Source organism: Hevea brasiliensis, chromosome 13 (assembly GCF_030052815.1).
Source record: "Hevea brasiliensis isolate MT/VB/25A 57/8 chromosome 13, ASM3005281v1, whole genome shotgun sequence".
Taxonomy (NCBI): Eukaryota; Viridiplantae; Streptophyta; class Magnoliopsida; order Malpighiales; family Euphorbiaceae; genus Hevea; species Hevea brasiliensis.
In genome coordinates, this window is record NC_079505.1 from 69,580,163 (window position 1) to 69,604,247 (window position 24,085).

Here is a 24,085-nt window from a genome sequence, read left to right on the forward strand (position 1 = left end):
TTAATAATAATTTGTTTAATAATAAAAATAAGCATAGAAAGTTAGTTATTAGATTGTTTTTGTAGTTTTTTATTGGTGTTAGGCTGCTCGGTTTAATTTTATTTAAAATTTATTTTCAATTAACGCTCTACATATATTTTTAAAAAAAATTATGGGCTTAATTAAAATCTGAATATGTAATCTATAATATATAATATGATATATACATAGATGTATGAATGGAGGACAAACTTTTGAATGGATTATAATATCTTTAATTTTTATTATAAATATTAAATAATATTAATAATATATAAATTAAAAATATAAATAAAAATTTTAATTCTATTTTAAAAATAATTCTACTTGTATTAGAAATCTTATTTTAATCCTATTGTAATTTATGTTATAGATTTACTAGGATTTGTTTTTTTTTTTAAATATTATTACATTAATTAAAATTATTTTGATATATTTAAATTATAACTTATATATATGTTTAGTAATTTTAATATTATCTTATCATTAAAAAACATAAATAATATTTTCTATTTAAAATTTAAATATGAAATATATATTTTATTGAGAAAAATAATTTTAAAATCATAATGCTTAAAAAAGTTGCGTAAATCTTATACAATTATAACGAACAGAAACATAATTTTATCGATAATAATAATAAAAAAAATTATTTTCACCGTTGAATGTGTTTATGTATGTAAATTACAAGCTGTATGTGAATAAAATAATTAACTAAGTACACCAAATAAAATTTAATTTACAGATAAAGATATCAAATCCTAATATGATGCAGTGAAAGAATTTTAAATGATAAATATTTATAATAAAATTAATCTATAAAATTAATTTAATAAATATAATAACTTTAGAATATTATGTGACAACATCAAGAAAAATCTATCTGCTTTATATATATATATATATATATATAATGAATAGGTTTTTCTTGATGTTGTTGTAACACCCCAAAATTTTAAATTTTATGGGCATTTTGGTATTTTAATTTTATTTAAATTTTAAGAATTTTTTTGAGATTTTTCGAATTTTAAAAATCGTGTTCGATTTTTCGAAAATATAAACTTTGATGATTTTTAAAAATTAATTTAAAGACCACGTGGCAAAACTAAAAATATATTTGGAGTCTATGTATTTTTCTGAGTTTTCTGAAATTTTTTCGAAATTTTTGGACCTCGTTTTCAGTCCCGAGGTAGAGTAAAAATTTAAAATTTTGTATCTTGAATCGGACCGGCCGAATCGAACTGGATCGGATCGGACCGATCGAATCGGACCGGCCTTTTTCTTTTTCTTCTTCCCTTCCCCGCGCGCGTCGACCTCTCTCCCTTCTCTCTCTCTTTTCTCTCCTCGACTTCCCCGGCCAACATCCGGCCGATCCGGCCACCAATTGGACCGGGTCTTATGTCTAAAATCATCTACTCGACGAGAGCTTTCCATAGACACCAAGAACACCGAAATCCATTGATCGGTTTGTCCGATTTTTGCTCGGGAAGTTTTTAGCCCATTTCGACTTTTGGGCTAGATTTCTCGAAAACCGTGAATCCCACGAGAAAACCGAGGGTACCAGCACGCTCCACTCGTCGAGAGCTTCGCGGCGACATAAATTTCGAATTTTTCCGACATCGTTTTTCGGTGGGTCCCATGGAACTTCGCAGTGTTTTTCCGAGCATTTAATGAGCTTAGAAAATTCTGAAAAATTTATGTACTAACCCCCGTGTTATGGGCTTCATGTAGGTATCCTCAATTCGCGGAAATTCGACAATTGTCCAGTGCGTGAATTTCCGAAAAGTCCCCGAATTGGATCGAGGTTTTGGCTACCCCCCCATTGTCAGATGTCCTGAGCGCGTCCTCGAAATCGGAATCGGCAAAGGTAAACCCGAACCTTGCTTTTTCGTAATTTTCTAGTGTTTAAATAGGATTAAAAATCCATAAAATATTCGTGGTAGCTTATAAAATTATGATTCTTTTTGCAATAGCCTAGTAATATTGCTAAGGACCGCGGGGCAAAGTTTTAGAATTTTTAGAACTTGTTTGGGCAGTTTTTGCAAAAATGATCAATTATAAGGACTAAATTGAAATTTTACATATTGTGATGGATGACTGATTTGATGGGCCCAGGAGGGGCTGTGTGATGTGATTGAGTTGTGGATATATGGATTGTGAGTATAGAAGTGTGTTTTGAGTCCTTTTGCAGGTTGGGTAGGTCCTAGGTATAGGGGAGACTCTGTCGGATTTTCGGCACGACTTAGAATGTAATTGGTCTTTTCTTGATTTGTATTGAGTCATTTGTATTAAATAAATGTAATGTAATTGTCAGGTGAGCCGGGACAGCCTTCTTCCTCCGCCCAGCCGCCACAGTGACCGTTGTTAAGTCTGTGAGTAAAATATTAATTTTAATTGTAATTTCGATATTATTATATGTTCACGCATGCCCATGCATCACTTATATGCGTATATCTATGTAGATAAACTCTAGGCACGATTTATGTTGCATTCATAACAGTTAGCGTGCCATGGATGTTGTTGTGGTAATTTGGAGCAGTGTGCGTGCGTTGGCGTGCGTGTGATGTGGTGTGGACTATGGATAAGACGGGTAGACACGGCTTGAGATCTTCATTGGACCGGTCCTTGGGGTAGACACGGCTTGAGTTCTTGACCCGATTTGGTTATTAAGTGGAAGTCAGTGAGTTCTTCACGGCACCAGGTTGGATTTAAGAGAGCTGTATAGGGGATCAGCTCCCATATATTATGATTGATGTTACAGGGTGCGTGAGTGCTCCAAATTACCTTTTTGCTGTTATGATGTGAAAATATTGTTGATGTTGCATTTCATTCCACAGGTTGCATTAGTTTTAGATAGTTATAGAGATTATGGTTAAAATTGATATTTTACTCTCTGAGTCGAACACTCACTCCTGTTCAATATTTTTCCAGGCCACAGGAGGATATTTTTGAGGTTAACCTGCTTTCTTCCTCGCAGGTCGATTATTAATGTTTGTATAAACTTGTTAAATCTTAGAATTTCCGCATGTGTTATAAATGTTTATTTGATTTGGGTCTGTAACCTAAATTATTATTTTGGACCTGTAAACTTAATATTCTATGCATGTTTGATGGATTGGATGAGGGAGCTGAGCTCCCATTTATTTTATCTTTGATGAGTATGTGGAGGGTGAGCTGAGCTCCCCAATTGAGTATTTATTGTGTTTACAGGTCGGGTGAGTCGAAAACTCCCCGTTGGAAAGTCCATTTTATGGCCGGACTCTGTCCGTTTGGTTTCTTGAATTTGGGCCAAAATGGGCCTTAGAGTTGGGATTAATGAACAGTTAGGCTTACTACAGGCCTCGAGGGCTTTAGGCCGGCCCAGGTCCTAGTGCCGTCCGGCCCATAGGTTGGGTCGTGACAGTTGTCGCATAAAATTTTAAAATTATTATATTTATGTTATATAGCAATATTTAAAACAATCAAGTTTTCTCATGTGTTGTCACATACCATATGACAATATTTAAAGCAATCAAGTTTTTTCTTGTGTTGCCGCATAAGATTCTAAAATTGTCAAATTTATGCCACAAGTGACAATATTAAATTAAATTTATTGCTAACAATTTTTTCTCTTACCATATACGCCAATTTCATTGATAGAAATTTTTTTAAAAAATTTGGTTAAATTAAATTTATTAATATTTATTAAATTTCATATAGTATTTATAGAATATTCATCTTTCATAATTTTAACCTTTAATTTTAATTTAATATCCTATATAATTGCTATTTATTATTTTTTTATAATAATAATAATAATAATATTATTATTATTATTAATTCATTTTAAAATACTAAAAATAAAATAATATTAAAGTAAATTAAATTTTATTAAATATATAAAAAGGAAGAGACAATATTTTTAAATATTGAATTTTCTTCAAAGTAAATATGAGCCTTGATTTTGTTGTAATTAATATTTTTAAATTAAAAATTAGAGAACATAATAACGTATGATAAATATATTTAGTAATTATATATTACAGTTATTTAAAAATATAAAAAAAAACTTAATATTAACTTCTCTCTCCTTAAAAAAATTAAAAATTAATGGATAAATATTAATTTTTAATAATTATACATATTTAAAAGAAAATTCAATCATTACTTTTTCATAAAAATTTAAATATGTTAGATTTTGATTTGAAGCAGATATTTTAAAAGAAATTAAACTTTTAGTTGTGGTAATAATTAGATAGTCATGATAATATTCATGAATTTTAAAATTAAATATCTTAAGTTGTCAAATTTAAATACTAAATCATCAACAATTAAACACTAAATTTAATTATAGTAAATGTGTTTAAAAATATTTTATTTTTTTTTAAATAATTGTCATTAACTTTTTTAAATTAAAAAAAATCATATAATGAATGACAATTATATTTAGTAACAGTACTTTTTCATGTATTATTTAAATTGGAAAATCAACATAATTAAAGATTTTTTTTTAAAATTAAATTATATAATAATTATATATTACAATTGTTTAAAAAATATAAAAAAATATTACCATAATTAATTTTAATTAAAAATTACTACTTATTATAAATTTGATAGACTTATAATCTTATTTCCTTAAATTTATTTTATAAAAATCTGGATCACCTCTTCATTAGGCAGCAAATGGAACATATATAAAATTAGTATTTGTGTTTATTGGGTATAATTAATAAATTAATATAATTAACTCTTAATTTTTATTCATCTTTAATCAAATAGAGTTTTCTAGGCATTTTTAATAATTAAATAATAATAATAATAACTTATTATAATATTGAAGTGTAATAATTAAATATTTTATAACTTATATATAAATGATTAGGGAATTAATATTTAATCATAATTTAAAGAATTTATATAATTAATTAATTAAATTTATAGATAATTTAATGAAATTACTTACGCATATACATAATTTAAAAAATATTAATTATAATATAAAAAATATAAAAAAATAAAAATTAAACATTAATATAAATTTCTTATTTACCATAACTATGAAAATAAATTTTATTTATTTTTTCATAATTCATAGATATACATATATAATTCAATACATCATTAAAATTATGTCTTTTTATTAAATATGTAATAAAATAAGATAAATAAAAATAAAATAATATTAAAGTAATTTAAAATTTATTAAATATATAAAAAGAAGAGAGAGTGCAAAGTATTTATGTAACACCACTATATACATAGCCTGATATATTTCTGTTCTGGTAATCGGTGTCGGTTATGACAATTAAGGATATTAGAATCACATCTAAAACACCTAGATAAGCCCTGAATGCAAATAATTAGTGTCAGATAGTTACGTATAAATAAGAAAAACAAAACATAAAATGTTAAATGAGCCAGGAGTCACAGCGATGGGTGACCTTCCTAGAAAGTGACTGCGATGTCAATTTTAACCTGAATTTTGAACCGGAAAACGTGACGCCATTGTCTTAAGGACTATTGCGAACACAGTGGAAAAGAGAAAATCACAGAAAAAGAATTGTTAAGCAGGTCAAATAATTAGGTTAGGGATCCGGAAGAAATATTGAATTACTTGCAAACCGGATCGAACCGACGAGAGGCAATTTGGTCAATTCACCCCTAGAGCTTACTCCTAACCTAACTGTCCAATAAAATCGGAGAAACGAAATTTTTGGAATCGAAAATTAAATTAAAGAACTATTAAAAATTTAAGAAAATGGAAAAAGAGAAAAGAAAAGTTTATTACATCACCTTACCTCACATTTATGACATCATAATTTAAATTTAATTTACCCAATTTATTTGACCAAGTCAAATTAGTTAAAATAAACATAAAATACATCAAAATTAAAAAAGAAAATCACTTCTTCCTCTCCCACTCAATTCGGCAGCCCTCACCCTCTCTCACCTCCATTGCCAAATCCACCATTAAAGCTAGGGCAAAGTTTGAGTTCACCTAACTAAACCCTAATTTCCCCAAAATTAACCCTCGAAAGCTTGTTATATTCACTTGAGGAGGCATTAGAAGAAAGAAAAAAAGAAGAAAAAGAGAAGAAGTGAAGAATTGAACATCAAAGAAAGGTGAGTAGTTTGAATTGAATATTTTAGTTGATTACTTGTGTTCTTAGTTCAAGTAACCTAGAAATTAACTTAAAATAAAAAAAAAAAAACAACTATGGGGGATTAATTAGAAATTTTGGCCAGCCTTAGGTGGAGGTTGAATTGAATGATTTTGATGGAATTGCATGGTTAATTAGGTTGAATTAAGTATGTAAACAATGAATATACACTTAAATTGCATTAGATTATAAAATTGTGTAATTAGGGTTCTTGGCCTCTTGAAAATTAGAAAAAAAAAATTTGGGAAAACAATCAATTAGTGCAATTGACCTTAATTGAGGTGAAAAATGGTCAATTTGGACAATTTGTGGTATGTTTGAATTGGTAGAATGAAATTGTAATTCGCATTGGTTAGGGTCACTATTCTGACAGCTTGACCTAGGTCTCTTTCAGGGATCAAAACTGAAAATTTACCAACCCAATTGGTGTGAAGCTAATTGGAAATGAAAATAGACACATAAAGACACAATTTTTATTCAGAAACTATGCCCGTAAAATGACATTAACATAGTGAACAATTAAGTCAAAACCGAGTGTTGTGCACTGCCACTGTACCAAAATGACCAAATAAATAGTATTTGTTCATTTGGCCATAACTTGGGCTATACAGGTCCAAATGACCTAATTTTTATGGCATTTGAAAGGTATGACATAGCACTACAACTTTCATGAAGAATACCAATCTAAATTCTGCCCATAACCCAGTCATTTGCCACCTAAAGTTAGTGGTCCAAAACTGCCAGAACCAAATTAGGTGCCCAGAAATCTGAGTTAGACTAATCCAACCAGCCATGTTCAAATAGCCATATATTGGGCTACAAAACTCCAAATGAAGTAATTCAAAAAGGGAATTAAAGATAAGACAATAAGGAACAACTTTTATGAAGAACACTTTATCAAATTTCTACAACAACTTGATCAATGAAATAGTGCAAAACAGGACATCAAATTTGAAAATTTGGAAATGCAATTAGGAGACCTAAAAATTGAAAGGGCAATTAAAATCAACAAATTTGGTAATCAAAATGTGGCATGTGGGTGTAATTGAAATTTTCATACCTAATAAGTATAAGAAGTCAACAATTTGACTTGAATAGTATTGTGAATAGTAAAAAATGCAAAATTCAAATAACGTTAATTTAAGCGTATTAGAGCTAGAAATAAATAGATGTGAATTTGTTATTGGATTTATTATAAGTTGTGATACTGAAACACTGTGAAATTTTATGTTTCAGTTGAAAAGAATACCGAGAAAGAACTCGAGACATCGAGTCAAGGCCTGGATGTGACTCACACAAGATTTGTACGCAACATAAAATTTTTCTATAAATTCTCTTGACAATTTATTTTGATGAATAAATTATGATTTATTTTTATTGTAAATTTGCGAATGAAATAAATATTATGCTTTTGACTTAAGTTATTGGAAATTTAATTGTATGTGTTTGAATTGTCAATAAATATTTAGTAAAATGTTAAGATAGTTTTGAAACCACAGTGTCATGACCATATATTTGAATGTCTCACTAGCATGCCTAGTGGGAGGAATTAGAGGAATAAATTGAATGGGTACTCATAGATTGAGCTAGCTAGCATTGAGATTCCTCATAAGCCTTTGGCTATTGAGATGAACATTGTACTGATAGCATGATATAACTGTGTGTTTTTATGAAATTGTTTTATGACTTCCGAAATGAGAATGTTTGACTAAAAGTATAAATTGTGTTTTGTATCTGCTTTTCCTTTTCAGTACCATAATTGAATAAATGTAATTTGATTTACATATAAAATTGTATTTCTGTTATGTTTTGCACCACTGAGTCATTGTACTCAGCGATAGTTTTTCATTGCTGTCGCAGATAGAGAGACTAGTAGAGCAGCGGAGTGAGCTGCTAAGAATTTCAGAGCTACTTCTAGACCATTTGTCGGGTATAATCTTATACCATGATTGTACATGTTTATTTTGATGTAATTAATTATATGTACATTTGTAAATTGGTCATGAGCAGTTGTACATATTTTGTAATATTATTATTTTGGATTTTCAGATTAAATTTCTGGACTGATGAATGTAACTTAATTTTTCTTTAATGAAATATGTATGAAATTAATTATTATTATTTTCAAAAATATTTGAATTGAAATTTTGAGTTGTGAAATTTTGATTTGAATTATGGGAGTTGAGATAATTTGTGTCGATTTGTGTTGAAATGGTGGTTGAGATTTGACGAAGTGTTATATTGGAAGTTTTTTCTTCGAAATTTTTCCAAAATTTGAGAAAAAATAAAAATGGATAAAAATTTTACATAACTTTTAAACTTCAATTAAATGTTTTTAATGCTTGTTAGAAATGCTCACCACTTTCAAAAAGTAAGAAAATTATTTTAAAATCTCTTGTAGTGTATTTAATGGGTTATCGGTAGACGGAGTTTGTAATTCATTAGATATACTACAGGATCATGTTATACCTGTGATAATTTAATTTCATGTAATTGCTTTTGTGGTATAATTTTAAAATATTTTTTTTAATTTTAAGATATATAATTTTAAAATTTTTATAATTAATAAAATAATTAAAAATTTAAAAATCATTAAATGATAAATTTATAAAATTATTGAAATATATCTAATATTTTTAATTAGTTAGCCATAAAAATTTGATAACAATAATAGTAGTAAAAATATTTAATGGTAATAGTAATGGTAATAATTACTTATATTAATTATTATAATTATTAAATATAATAATTTATATATGGTAAATGTCACATAATAGCACTAAAATTTAGACTGTCATATGGCAGTAATAAGAGAAAATTTTCTTATTTTATAATGCAACGTTACAACACTAAAATTTAAAATGCCAAGTGATAATAACAAGAGAAAACCTATTTGCTTTATATATATATAATTCAAATTATTTTTTAAATAAAATATTTTTATTACATTTTAAATGAAATAATTATAGAAACTTCTATTAATATATGTATAAAAAGAATTAAATAAATATTTTAATTAATTATATCATGAATCAATTAAAAGTCTATTATTATAATAAGTAAAAATTTATTCAAAATAAATTAAATAAAAGAGGAATTTTAATTTAAAATTAATTTAATAATAATAATTTATCTTATTTAAAATATAATTAAAAATTATAAATTACCCATGCATGCCATGGTATTATGCTAGTTATTTATATTATGTATTTAATTTAACTACTATATTCATACTTAAACACAAATTTAAATTTTACAATTTTAATTATAAAACTTATATAACAAATAATATATTTCCAAACCATATTGAAATGAGACTGCGGGTTCAAATTTTTTACTTTGTTTATATTTTATTATAATTAAAGATGAAATTATTTAATTTTTGAATTAATTATTATTAATTAATTAATTAATTATAAAACATTAATGCAGAGATCCTTAAAAAAAATTATTATTATTATTATTAAAAAAATGAAAATATACATTTGGTCAATATTATTTCTTTAAAAATTTTAAATAATATTTTAAAATTTCTATCACAATTTTATTTATACTATTTTTTTATTTAAACAATTTTTAGCTAAAAAAATTCAAAATTTTAACTTTAAAATTTAAATTATAGTTATCTTAAAATTAAAATTATAACTATAATTATAATTATAGAATTATAATTTTATATATGAATATTTTACCGTTAATAATTTTCTGATATAATTTCAATCACAAATTAATTTGAGAAAATAAATATAATAATAATTATTATAAACAGTTAATATTAAATAATAAATAAATAAATAATAATTATTAGAATAATCAATTAATTTTTTAATAATTAACATTATAAAAAAATATTAATCAAAGTTTGTTAAAAAAGAATTTTAATAAAATATTAATTTATTAAATAATTTTTTATTAAAAAAAAGAATATGACATATCGTAAATAAAATTTAAACTCATAAATTTTGAATTATAATTATATATATATTTATTAAAATTTAAAATAATGGTCGCATTAGAATTAGAATTGTTAAAAAATATTAATAAAAAATTATAATAATCAATTAAATTTAATCTTTTATTTTAGTAATATTAAATTATTAAAAGCATTTTAGCAAAACTCAATGTTTCTCTCCTCCATATATTTATATATTATATAGATAAAATAAATTTTATTTTAATAACGATTATCATTAAATGAATTAATAAAGTCTAATATAATAAAAAAATAAAATAATCATAAAACAATTTTAATTTTCTTATTTTTAAAAATCATTTTTTATTAATAAAATTTTAAAAATAACTTTATTGTAATAATTAATAAATACTAATACTTCATTTCAGTTATGATAAATTTAAGTCATAAAATTAATATTATTTTTATAATATTAAATGATATAATTAAAAAATTTAGATAAAATTAAAAATATCTAAACATAAAACTTATAGCATATAGAAATTTTATTTTATTTTTTTAAGAATGTAATAACTATGCAATTTTTACCTCCATATATTGAATTATTTTTCATTTTTATTTTTATCATAGTGTTTTTATAGTTGAACTATTTTAAAAAAAGTAAAATTTAAAAAGTATTTATTTTTTATTAAACAAGTCAAAATATAATTATATATATAATACTATTTGAATGTAACGTCAAATGCTTGTATCAATCAATACCATTTAAAAAACTCATAAAATAGATAATATCTCACATAAATTATATAATTTATTATTTATAATATAACTTATACATTATAAATATAATATTGCTCAGATTAAATATGAAAAAAATCAAAATATATACCATAGAAGTTGTAAAATCAAAATAAATACCATAAAAGTTGCATACAGGGTAAAAAAATTAACCCCTTTGTACTCATAAGGATGTGACATGGAGAGCGAATACAGTGGCTCTGAAGACGGCAAAAAGTTCACAAGCAAGATGACGAGAACAGGCAGCAGGTGAATCAATGCATGCATGATAAAGCCAAATGCATTATCAGCAGTTCTGAATTGGGTACTTGCAGGCGGCATTCCTCCAAAGAAGAATTGCCTGAAAATCTCGTCCGGATCAAAATAATCATAATACCCATTGTATTCTCCCTGCCATCCATGAGGCCATGGAGCGCGTCTCTCATAAACAGGCTCGTCACTCCCGATCAGATCATACTTCTTCCGGCTTTCTTCATTGCTAAGACACTGGAATGCCTTGGAGACAGCTTTAAAAGCTTCTTCAGCTCCGGGCGCCTTGTTCTTATCAGGATGGACTTTAAGGGATAATTTCCTATATGCTTTTCGAACATCTTCAACTGAGCAAGTTTTCTCCAATCCCAAAATATCATAATAATCTTTCTTCCTCTTGATTTGCCTCACGATAGTGATTTGCTCTTCTGTATACGTGGCTGAGGACGATGAGGCACTGGCAGAGGCAGATGAATACGACCCAGTTGAGGGAACCCTCTGGCGAACTTTAGATTCATTGGTTGTGTTCCCATCCATTTGCTTGTAAAATCAATAACCTTACAAAATATAAAATTAAAACAAACCCTAACCAAAAAACTTAATCTATTAAAATGCAGTTGTGATATTGGGAACAATGAAGAAAATATACAAAATTAATTGGATTTTTGGCGAGATAAAAGTCGAGTAAAAGAGAAAGAAAATTAAGAAGGATTTGAACTTACGGATGAATCTGAATGGGAAAGCAAAGGATAATGGATATTTAAAGGGTCGTTAATTGCTGAATTAGGGTTTCATGATTTAAGGGATTTGGGGAGAGAAGAAACTGACAAGGAAAAGGAAACTGAGCGACCAATATCGGTAGAGTTCTAGTCCCAGTGAGTTACCAATACGCAGGATTATAGAGTTATTTTGTTTTATAAAAATAATTAAAATTTTTTTATAAAATAAAATATTAATATTTAGAAAATATATGAAAAAATTAATTAATATATATAATAATTTTTATAAAATTAATATAACAAGGTATTGTTTTAAATTAATATTAATAAATAGTGTTATTTGTATTTTACTACATATAAATAATTTAATTTATCATTAATTTAAAATTTTTATTTTATAAAATTATAATTTTATATATTTTTATGATATATCAACTTTTATTAATTAAATATAATTTTATATGAACTAATTATTTTACTAAATAAATATTATTATGCTTCTACAAATATATACACACAAGAATGAGGAGCGAACTAATAAACTGATAAAATACATTTATTGAATTATAAAATTATTAATGAAATTAATGATATTTTATTTTTTATTATTTAATAATAATTCCTAAACAAAAATACATACAATGTTCATTAAAATAAAATATTAGATACCGCATAGTAAATGTAGCATTCTTGTAAAAGATGACCTTTATAGATAATATAATTTATTTTCATAATAATTTGTTTAATTTATTTATTTTTCATGATAATTTTATTTTTAATATTATTATTTAATTTATATTTTCATTAAAATATATGACCTAAATCCAATATGATATCAATATTTGAGCTATTGGAAAACCAACTTCTTTAATAGTCAGTTTATTAATGTTTTTCCCCTTAAACCTCAAAATTACTTATTGGTAATTCACACATTTTTTATTATAATATATTTTTATTTTATTATATTTAAGCTAATAATTAAATTAATATCATATGCTAATTCATAATCATTTGATTAAATCTGACATTATTTTTCATAAAATATAATTTAATTAAATATAAAATTTCCAAATTAATAAATATTTTTATTTATAATTCAATGAAATTAATGTTAATATTTTAATTTTAATAATTTTAAATATATAATAAGTATTTTAATTTAAGTAATTAATATTTAATTGTTATATACAAATGAAATAATTATGTGTTATAAAATATTTGATTCACGTGCTTCAAAAGTTAATAAATTTTTTAAATTATATATATTAAATAAAATAAAACAAAAGAAAACTATTTATTTCAAAATAAAATAGCCATAGAATTCATCTACTAATATATGTATATATGTTGGAAGGAAATTCAATAATTAATTTGTTTTTAATAAATTAAATAATCGTTATTGAATAAATTAATAATAATTTGTTCAATAATAAAATAATAATTAATATATTTTAAAAAAAATAATTGTTGGCCTAATTAAAATATGAATATATAGTTAGATTAAATGAAGAAAAATAATATTGGTTGCCAATTTTTCATAAATTCACTTGCTACACGGTAAATTATTAAATTTAATGTTGACCTTAAATGACCTCAATATTATTTTTTAAAAAATTCAATTTTTATATATGAATTTAAATTATAAAATATTTAAATTTATTATTTATAGATTCTGTTTTAAATCTCTACTCTCGAAATATCTTTACTCAAATAAAATTATATTACATTAAAATTTTAAATTTTTATTTGAAATATAAATTTTAAAATGAAATTTAAAATATAAAATAATATTAAATATTTATTTTTTAGTTTAATAATTTAATGAAATATTAGATTACTACTTTTAGTCTTTCACACAGTGACGTTGAAGCAGAAGCATAATTTGTAGTTTGAAATATGGTTTTGAAACTCGGTCTTGCTTGGTTGATCTAACCGGAAAAATTGTGAATCGGACCTTTATATTGGTAAAAATTCAACTATTGAGCAAAACAAGGCGAAACGAGTTTCTGCATAAAATTTTTTTATTATTTATTTTAATTTATTAAATTTATTTATTAAAAATAAATTATAAGTGAAAAATATAAATATTAAACATAATATTAATAATATAATTATATAAACTTGTTAGAGTTAACTTCCGTTTTATTTTATAGAAAATAATTTTTATATAAAAAATATTTTTTATATAAATTATTTTTTAAGAAAATATTTTTTATGAAAAATTTTTTTATTATTTAGTTATAGTATTAAATTAACGATATGTGTTTTATGTTATGCATATATAAATATTTTTATATTTTAATAAGATTATTAAAATTTATAAAATGATTTATTTTTTTTTTAAATATTTTATTTAAAAATAATTTAATTTTATTTTTGACTAGGAGAACTTTATTGATTTATTTTTTAATATCTCAAATACTAAATCATACAAAAAAATATATTTCAGAAAATATTTTGTACAAAATAAACGAAATCTTAATATTATATTTTTTTAACCCTAAAAAATTTGATTTGTTTATTATTGTATTATTTTTTTTTTAAATGGCTCACTTTAGAAAATAAAATTTTAAAGGCTAAAATCAACAAGTGGTAGAGCATCAGTCAAGGCTGGGCAAGGGCAGGTTTCGGTTTGATTTTGGAACTGAATTGATGGTTTTGATTTAAGGTTTTGAGATATTGGAATCAGCTTTTAAGGGTTATTTTTAATTTCGGTTTAATTCCAATTCTTATATGATTTCATTTCCAATTTTGATCAACTTTAATGATTTAAAATTTTTTAATTTATAAAAAGAAAAACAATATCAGATTTGGCCTGAAATGAACCGACTGGTTTTGATCCCATTTCAGTTTAGCTCAGTATCAATTTTGGCCAATATGATTTTAATTTGGATTTGAACACTTTTGATTTCGGTACCGAATCGGTCCGCAGCCAGAGTTGGCACGAGCAGACAACCGGATTCTACCTGGGCCCAGAGGAAGAGGCCCATCAATCTCTCGGAGTGGAACACCCAGTTACTTGTTTGTCTGAATAAACCCTTGCTGCTTTTCTTTTTCTTCCACGGTTCCACCTTTCTAGTTAGGGTATTGGGCAGCTGAGCTGAAGGAGACGCCCACACACTTGTTCTAACATAGTAAAGTAGCGATCTCCCATGGATACTGAACAGCAGCAATACGAGGTCGACCTTGGCCATCTGATGTCTTTTGACCCTCATCACCACTTCCCCTCTGTCCCTTCTTCCAGGTTCTTCTTCTTCTTCTTCTTCTTCTTCTTCTTACTTTTCGTACTCTCTTACCTGTATCTCTTGGTTGTTTGGTCTTCTTGCATTGTTATAATTAAATGCGTTCTGGGTTTACTGTTAAGGTGGTTGCACATTTGATTCTTGTAGCAATTAGTATTCATAATGTTTGATTGTATTTGAGCGTTGTTGGTTACTGGATGTAATTGTTTTCTGGGGAAAATTATTCTTCCGGAATGTGAATAATTTGGTGGGTCAAAATCAAAGATTGCAAATTTTCTTATTATTGATTGGCAATGGATGTTGTGCTGGTTTGGGTGAATTTAGGCATGTACCAGCATTTGCTAGAGAATTAGACAAGTTTCTCTAATTCAACTATTTAGTTTAGGTTTCGAATGTTATTCATTGAGTAGTGAGTTAATGAATTTCAAATGAACTATTTGCAAATCTTGCTATCTGCTTGTTGCTTTAAAATCAGAATGCATAATAAGGTATGTAATTGTGCTAGACTAGTAGTAATTTACCTCTTGAGCGACGTTCTAATAGAAGGATGAGAAACACCAATTAGTTAATGATACCATGTATCTGTCATGAGTTACATGTTTGTTTTTTAGAATATTCTTGTAACTATAACAGGTTGAGCTTTCAGTTTGAGGAGAGCATGTTGTGACTTGTGTTTTGTTGGGCCCTTTTTAAATTTACGTAGGGAGGACTTGGTGGAGGAATGTGTTAGAAAGGGCACTGATCTGGTTCAAGCTATTGTAGTCAGTCTTTTCAACTTACCTTCAACTGAAGATGTAGATGGTCCACTTGTCAAGTTGCCTTCCCCAACAACGAAATTGCCCAGAGAGAAGCATGTAAGCTGTTCCTTCTATTTTAAGTACTGTACTTCTTACCTGGAATATAAAACTAAAGAAAAATAAGTAAAAGACACAGCTAGGGAAGGGAGAGAGGGGGGGGGGGGGGGGGGGGAGGGAAGGAGTTGGTATTGAGAGAGAAAAGGGAGAAGAAAAACAAAAAACTTGTTTTCTCTTTAGTTTTGGTTATAAGACTTGAGATTTTCTTCCTTAGTGCTTGACATTTCATTCTGAATAAACATTGCTTATATACTGTGGAAAAACTATTAACTACATGCATAATAGCCTCTTTTAGAAGTATTGGCAGGAGAAGTCTGTTTGATGCAAGGGCATGGTCACCAATTTCTGGCTTAATGTATGTATCGGTTTCAATAACATTCTTGGATGTGATTCTTTAGTTGGACTTTTCCTAGTTAAGCATGATCAGCTCTGAGGAACGAGTTTTGTTTGATTTTCATTCAAATTGTGGTTAGTTTCATTGGGTTCTGAACTAATTATTATTGCTGTTCTTTGGGTCCTTAACTAATTAGTTTGTAAGTTTCTTGAGAGAATCAAATGTATTTGCTTAATGCTGTTAGATTGGAAGTGACAAGATAAAATATTAAAGTACCTCTGAACTTTGCAAAAGGCGCCCCCACCCCTAAAAAAAAAAATAAATAAAATGCTGCAACTAAAACCTATCTTTTATCCCCGTAAATTTGTTTGTGGTGTGGACAAAAAATTATGACTAAACCCACAACCCACAATAACTGTTAACTGTCATTTCTCTTTTTTTTATGAAAGGAAGCTTCAATGGGTCCTCCTATCATAAATGGGAAGAATTTCAGTTCCTAATTTTAGTTTAATTGATTTTTTGCATCCCAAGTCAATCCACAAAAGCCATTTTATGGGAGAGAAATGATTACAATTGGTATTGTGGGACTCCAAGTAATAATTTTGCTAACAAATTTAATAGAAGAGATGAGGTACTCAGTTATTAAAACTAAAAGTTCAGGGAAAACATTGTGAAAATCTGTAAGAAACAAGGCTATTTATGCCTAATCCCAAGATGAAGGAAAATGAACTAGTGGAGAACATAGTGCCATGCAGAATACTTGGTTTTCTTTTTTCTTCCTTTGTATTCTTCCCTCCACACCCCCTTTTTTTCCTTTTCAGTTCTTTTAAGTTGATGTGCTGAGTGCTGTTGTTGAATTCTCATATTAAATAATGTATTTTTATTTGTTTACCTCAGCATTTTTCTCAATTATATAAGTGAGGTGCTTGAGAAATTTCTTAATTTCTTCTTCCTTTTCTTTTTTTTAGCATGATAACTCATTAGCTTATTGTGTTCTATTTTCAGTTGCCAAAGCCCAAACCTCCTACAAAATGGGAATTGTTTGCCAAAGCGAAAGGTAGTTTATCTTAACTATTATCTGCTACCTGAAATAAAAAATAGATCAGGAGTTTATTCTTATAAGTTGTATATTTAATTGAGATTTTTGGATTTAAGTATTATGACTTGTGAGATTATCGATCTGGTCAATTAAAAGTTTTGGCTGAATCTTGATTTCTCTCGTTCAAAGCTTGTGTGGTTGATTATATCTAGTTGATGTTTCTTGTAGGTATAAAGAAACGAAAGAAAGACAAGGTGTTGTGGGATGAACAAACTGGCGCTTGGAAACGTCGTTATGGATATGATCGTGTTAATGACGATGAAGATATTCCCATCATTGAGGCCAAGATGACTGATGGTAATGCTCCAGGGAACTCTATTGTCATATCAGGGAAAACCTAATTGTGAATGTTGCTTTTAATATCATTTTTCTTTTTAGGGGTGGGGGGGAGAAATCTAGAACTTATTTGGAATCTTTTTGACCGCTAATTGTAGTGCAAAATGTTAGGCTTTTGTTCAGAAATGTGTAAGCCTTTAGATATGTCGTACACATGAGTGGTTGCATTTTCTGCAGAGCCAGGGGAGGATCCATTTGCCAAGAGAAAAGCAGAGAAGAAGAAAAGAGTAGTAAAACAAGAGAAGAATCGGTTGCAGAACTTGAAACAAGCTGCAAAAGCTGGTGCTTTGCCAAGGTTTTCCCCTTTAATCATTTTATTCTCACATTTAGCATGTATTTCCTTGCTCCCAACTTAATGTTTCCATGAGCAACGAAACTAATCCCTCTGTGAGAGCAAATCTCTTGTTTCTTTTGATTTATAACTGTCTAGGACTTATAAATCAACCCGTTCATTATTTAGCCTTGTAATATTCTCTTCTCATAGATGGAGCTTGATAGCATGATGGATTGCTGAAAATTATAATTACTGTCACTCCAGCTCCAATAAGCATGTTTGATTGCTTTCAACTCTTTTTTTACAGGAATAATTAAATAGTAGGTAGTGGAAAAAAATCGTAATTTAAAATGTTAAGCTATCTCTTATAGTATTTCTTTAGTGTGTTAGCTTACAGATGGGGTGATCATTTCTTATTTTTCTTGCTTGTTCTGGCATTTATTATCTTCGTCATACCACAATTTTTAGCCATTCTTTTGAGTTTCCCCATTTACTCTCATGTGTCATTATCCAGTATTCACTTAAACTGAAAGGAAAAAAGCAACCAAAGAGGACTCATTTCAGCCATTGACACACTTGATAGTTCATTACATTTACATAAAAAATTTGCTAAATAAACTCTTTTCTGCAGCCACATTCAGCTAGCTGCCACAGCTTTGCCCATAACCGGAACCCCGGCTGCACCAAAGATGGTTACCAAAGATGAACTAGGAAATGTAGCTGGACTAGCTGCAACTGCAACTGCCAGTGGTGGGAAGTTCGACAAGAAGTTGCCAGGAGAAAAGCCTGTTAAAAAGCAAGGAAAACATCGCAAGGTTTGAACTTATCTGTGGCAACGCCAACACATTCAGTTATTCTCTTAGATCTACACTGGAAGTTCCAATAACTCTGACCCCTTTGTCTCTATTCAGTTTCTGCCAGTTGTGGAAGGTGCAGGGATAGGCAGACAGGAGAAGGAGCAAACTGACAAAGTTCTGAGCAAAATATTCTCACAGCACTCCCATGAGATACTTAACGTTGATAAGGTATGCCTAAAGCATTTGGTGGTTAACTTTTAGCATTGCTGTAGGCTTTTGGCGAGAAAAGAATATCTCATTTGAACTGTCGTGTCTGGAAATTAGGCTGTTTCAAAGTACACTGTGAAGAAAGAGAAGAGTCGAAAGAATCAGCAGGGGAAGTCTTCTACACCCTCAAGCAAGTTAAAAGCAAATAGCAAACCTATGAAAGTAAAGAACAAACCCAATAAGAAGCCTGTAAAGGGGGGCAAGGCCAGCTTATCAAAGAAGGCAAAATGAAACTAATAATTAGAAATAACTATTTTGATGTTATAGAGTTTTGGCTGAGGTACACTATGTTTATTTATAGTGAATGATAGATCTTCATGATAAGATCAATTGTTACTTTTTTGCAGACAGAGTTTTATAGTTTCTCAAGTTAACTCCCTCTCTTTTTCCCCCCTCCATTCGCATTTGCATATTGAGAAACAAAAAGATTTAGCTTGTAGTCAGAGATACCAAAACGTAAATGGGCTGAACTAATCCTAGTTGAAGCTCAGCCTGAGTCCTAATTGATGCTGTTTTCCTCTTCTGTGGATTATGGAATGTTGGAATTTGATATTGAATCTGCAAGATAAGAAAGATAGCAGTAGGTGAGTTAGTTAATCACCGTTCAAATGCCTAAGTTAGTAATGAGAACTGGACTGTAAATGAATTTGGTCAATTAGTACGCACATGACTTTGATGTAGAAGCTTGTTAAGATTAAGAGTTAGTAGTTGAGTAGAACTAGGAGTCCATCCTGTTTGAGAGTCTTGATATGAACGAATTCTGGTTTCGGCGGATATCTCGGATCAAGTGATTCGAGTATCCTCGGATACAATGGGCGAGTACCCTTTATTCGAGTGTCCGAGTATCTCATGGTTACTTGATTCGGGTTCCCTTTATTCGAGTGTCCGAGTGTCTCATGGTTACTTGATTCGGGTTGCATATTCCTTAGAACTCAATTATCCATTGCTCACTTTTTGATACTATTTTAATGTTTGTAACATCATTAATCTAAGGCTTCCTTATCCATCAAAATTAGGCTCCCAGTGTTTAAATTTTACATCAAGGCACTGGCTCTTGCCTTCCATGAACTAATTTTGGAGATCACTCTATGGACAAACAAGGGATCCATTTCCTTGATATATATATATATATATATATCAAGGAAATGGATCCCTTGTTTGTCCATAGAGTGATCTCCAAAATTAGTTATATATAAAGTGATTTAGGCTTATCTTCGGGTTCATACCTATGCACTCTGATATTGCAGAAAAACAGCTATGATATATCATACTTCATGCTACTATAAAAAATTACTTTTATAATAAAATATATGTAATATAACTATAATAAAATTATTATTATATTCTAAAATTTCTCCACGCAAAAGCAAAGCCAGCAAGACGGCAATATTAAACTGCCAGCCTACGCCACCTTCCGCTCTTTTATTTTCTTCTCTCCTCTTATCTGCTTCACTGTAGAACAGAGGAGAGAAAGGCTTGGTAGAGTCAGAGCATCAGAACCATTAAAATCCTCTGCTGACTTCTGTTAACTCGAATATTTTCAATTACCTTTATTCTTGATTCTTGATGGTAGCGTCAGGTACATCTCATATTTTTCTTAAGATTCGTTTTTTTACCTGTTTGCTCATGCTCAATGCCCATCTCCGAAAATTGCATTTTGTTAAACACTCATTTGCGTTATAACCAATATTTTTCCCGCCAAATTGTAAATTATATTGTTCATTGCATACATATGGTTTAGAGTATATAGAGAAAGCCTGTGAGGAGAATGAGGGAGCAAGGTTTGAAGCTTTGGTAGCTACGGATGGAAATAGTTTGCAAGTTGTTCGACATAGAAACCAGGGTGTGACATTCTGTAATTCTGGTGAACTTCAATTGTTTACTCGAGAGACTAGTGTTAGGAGCGATATACTTCATGCCCGTGGCTTGTTTGCTAGTTTAACTAACTGGGAATGGGATTTGGGATCTCTCCAAATTCATTAGAAAATGCCACAAACACAATAATCCCAGCTGCTAGTATGCAGATGAAATATGTTTCAGCGCCTGAACCAGCTTTACCAGTGGAAATGACTCCGGAGTTAGTCATAAGTGAGGTATTAGTAGTGGGAGTTAAAGGAATGGGAAGAAGAAGAAGAAGAAGAAGAAGAAGAAGAAGGAGAAGGAAGGGGCTGGATTTAATGGAAAGTTAAGGTTGGAAATCAGGCGCTAAGAAGGTTGATCAGTAGGGGAATTGCTGGTGCTACATCACGGACTGCTGGTAGGGGCAGAGGGAGGGGGGCTAGTGGGGCATGCCCCCAGCCCTCCAAAGTTTCTTTACGCATGCATATATATTTTCAAAAAATTTTATTTTATTTTAATTATTGGTCCCTCTAAATAATTTTGTCATTTTATTGTAATATAAATAATATGAAATATTTATTTTTTTATCATATATTTAATAAATTTTTATAACATTGACATCCTTAAAAAATTATATTATATATTCAATAATTATATTTTATTGAGGTACTTTTTCAAATATTTAACATTAATTCTTTTAAAATATATAATCAATGAGTATAATTAATTATTTTTAAATTAATTTTATATATAACATTAATTCAATGCTGAAGCTAAAAATTTTATTTAGTGGGATTATTTATTTAATTAGTCAATTTTAAGTTTATATAAGTAATTTTGTCTATATATATAATCACTATTAAAATTTAAAATAATTGTAAAAGAAAAAAATTAATTTCAAACAATAAATTTTAATAATCCAAACATTTTACAATTATTTTATTTTAGCATATTAAAATATTAAGATGATAATTTCAAATTAAGAGTATTTTTCTTTTATCTATGATATCCAATTTTAAATATAAAATATTTTTACATATATCTTAAATTTTTATATATTATTTAAAATATTAAAAATAATATTTTATAAATAAATTATATAGTTTTTAAAACTCTCTCTATATATATTAATTTAAAATATAAAATTGACCCTAATTTTTTAAAAATAATTTTAATGAAAATTTACTGAAAACAAATAAAAATATTGTATATATTTAAAAACTTTTTATAAAATTAAATGAATTAATTAACAACAATCAATTGTCATTATATCATTGTGTTGGCGCTTCAAGAATAATTTTCTACTTCCACTCTTGACTGCTAGTGGGGAGTAGCGGGCATTCGATAATTGAGGAGTTGATAACATCATGAGAAACGACGGTTGGAAGGGCTTGTCTAGAAGCAATTTTGTTAATGTCATCCGGGTTGCACCAAGCAAAGCTATTGAGGTATGTATTTATGAATCCTAGCTTGTTTACATGTTCTTATACAATGATATGTCTTTCTTCCATTGTTGGTTGTTGTGATTGTTCACTTTGCTAAGTTTGATCATGATATTAATGTTCATATGGCTCATCAATAGCTGGTGCTGTTGCCGGAGTTAGCCCCTCATTATGCACGTACCCTCGAGTTACTCAAACTCAAAACCCGACTAACTGTACAGGTAAGCAAATAGCTTGCAAAGGGCTATTGAATCACGAACAGATCTTGTTCCTCCATATAAGCTCATTCTTCCATCAGATGTTATTGCAGAGAGAAGTGTACAAGAATCTTTTTGATGCATTCTTGAAGATTAAAGGGGAGGAAGGACTTAGTGAACTTCACAGAGGTCTCATCCCAAGTCTCATAGGTGTAGTCCCATATAGCTGCTGCCAATTACTTTGCCTATGATACACTGAAGACACCTTACAAAAAGGATTTCAAGAACGAAGAAATTGAAAATGCCATGACTCTACTGATTGGATCGGCAGCTGGCGCAATCTCAAGTACAGCCAGTTTCCCGCTTGAGGTGGCTTGAAAGCAGATACAGGCTGGGGCTCTCAATGGGAGTTAGTACCAGAACATACTTCATGCTCGTGCAAGCATTGTTGAGAAAGAAGGGCTAGCAGATTTGTACAGAGGCTTCGGCCCAAGCTGCATGAAGTATGTCTCTTGTGAAGAAACCATGGTCTGAGTTTATCAAATCCTTGGGAAGGAAAAGGGAGTCAGAGGCAAGACATGGTGACGGTGACAGTCTCTGGCTTACGATATTACATCCTTTGGGTTCAGCTTTTAATCTATTTAGGTTTTAAGATGAGGATCTCTTTGAAGATGATAGATTGAGTTGGTTCTTAAGCATCTGAAAGACCTGCCTTTTTTTTTTTTGAAGTAGAGCGTAAGTTGTTCGGTATGATGTTCTTCTGGTAGAATATAAACTACAAACCATTATGACAACACAGATGGCTATTGAAGGTTCTTCAAAGCTTCTAATTTGTATTTTATACCGTGCTTCCTTGACCAGGTGATAAGTGAAGGTAGGCGACGAGTTGTTATAGAAAGGCTTTGAATAGGATGTGAAAGTTCAATGTACCAGCTTTGGACTTGAATGTCTCATTCTGTTACAGAGAACCTTTTGGCTATGCCATAATTCTTTTTTTTTTGGTTCAAGTGGATGGATGATCATGAAGCCTCCCATGTTGCCCTGTTCTCAATTTGCCTAATTCATCAGCTTGCCTGACATGGTGAAAAATGTTCAAGAAAAAAGGAGAGAGACAAAGGTGGAAGCATATAAGAACCTGAAACAGATCTTTATTCTCAATTTTGATGTAAAATTGCACAGAGCATAAGATGCTAAAATACATCTATGCAGATCATAAGCATGAAGAGAAAATATAAGAGGATTAAAAGAGGATACATACCCCAGGCTGCTGCTGCTGCTTCTTTGATTGTATTCTTTAAATGGTCTTTGAATGCTAAACTCAACATATTTTACCCTCAATTCGACAGTGAAAGACAGAATTCCTTTTCATCATTTAGAAATTCCTTTTGGTCATAGGTGGACAATCAAAGAGATCATCTGGCGATTGTGGTTTAGAACATTCTGCATTTGACACTGGTACATTGTGCACAACACAATCAATCCCACGAAACAAATCCGAAACCACAATCAAGATCAAAGCTTTGCATGTGGCCCACCAATTAGTGGATTAGCAAAAGGAAGATTA

General features: G+C 28.7%; 3 protein-coding genes across 4 annotated transcripts; 2 read left to right on the forward strand and 1 right to left on the reverse strand.

Moving 5' to 3' along the window:
- Positions 1-10,930: 10,930 nt before the first annotated feature.
- Positions 10,931-11,973, reverse strand: LOC110642919 (chaperone protein dnaJ 49-like). The gene has a single exon (XM_021795114.2). It carries the CDS (start codon positions 11,656-11,658, stop codon positions 10,951-10,953), a length of 708 nt encoding a protein of 235 aa, XP_021650806.2. The 5' UTR covers positions 11,659-11,973; the 3' UTR covers positions 10,931-10,950.
- Positions 11,974-14,876: 2,903 nt separating this feature from the next.
- Positions 14,877-19,417, forward strand: LOC110642923 (ribosome biogenesis regulatory protein homolog). Its single transcript, XM_021795119.2, has 8 exons — positions 14,877-15,084; positions 15,786-15,936; positions 17,276-17,327; positions 17,538-17,666; positions 17,883-18,000; positions 18,611-18,794; positions 18,891-19,004; positions 19,101-19,417. The coding sequence occupies exons 1-8, from the start codon at positions 14,993-14,995 to the stop codon at positions 19,272-19,274; spliced, it is 1,014 nt and encodes a 337-aa protein (XP_021650811.2). The 5' UTR covers positions 14,877-14,992; the 3' UTR covers positions 19,275-19,417.
- An 874-nt stretch (positions 19,418-20,291) lies between these two features.
- Positions 20,292-23,518, forward strand: LOC110652895 (adenine nucleotide transporter BT1, chloroplastic/mitochondrial-like). Of its 2 annotated transcripts, none has more exons than XM_058132153.1 (4): positions 20,292-20,622; positions 22,207-22,330; positions 22,465-22,545; positions 22,623-23,518. In XM_058132153.1, the coding sequence occupies exons 2-4, from the start codon at positions 22,250-22,252 to the stop codon at positions 22,770-22,772; spliced, it is 312 nt and encodes a 103-aa protein (XP_057988136.1). In that variant the 5' UTR covers positions 20,292-20,622; positions 22,207-22,249; the 3' UTR covers positions 22,773-23,518. The 2 variants fall into 2 exon arrangements, with proteins under 2 accessions (XP_057988136.1, XP_057988137.1); XM_058132154.1 differs by having other exon boundaries at positions 22,635-23,518.
- The last annotated feature ends 567 nt before the right edge of the window (positions 23,519-24,085 follow it).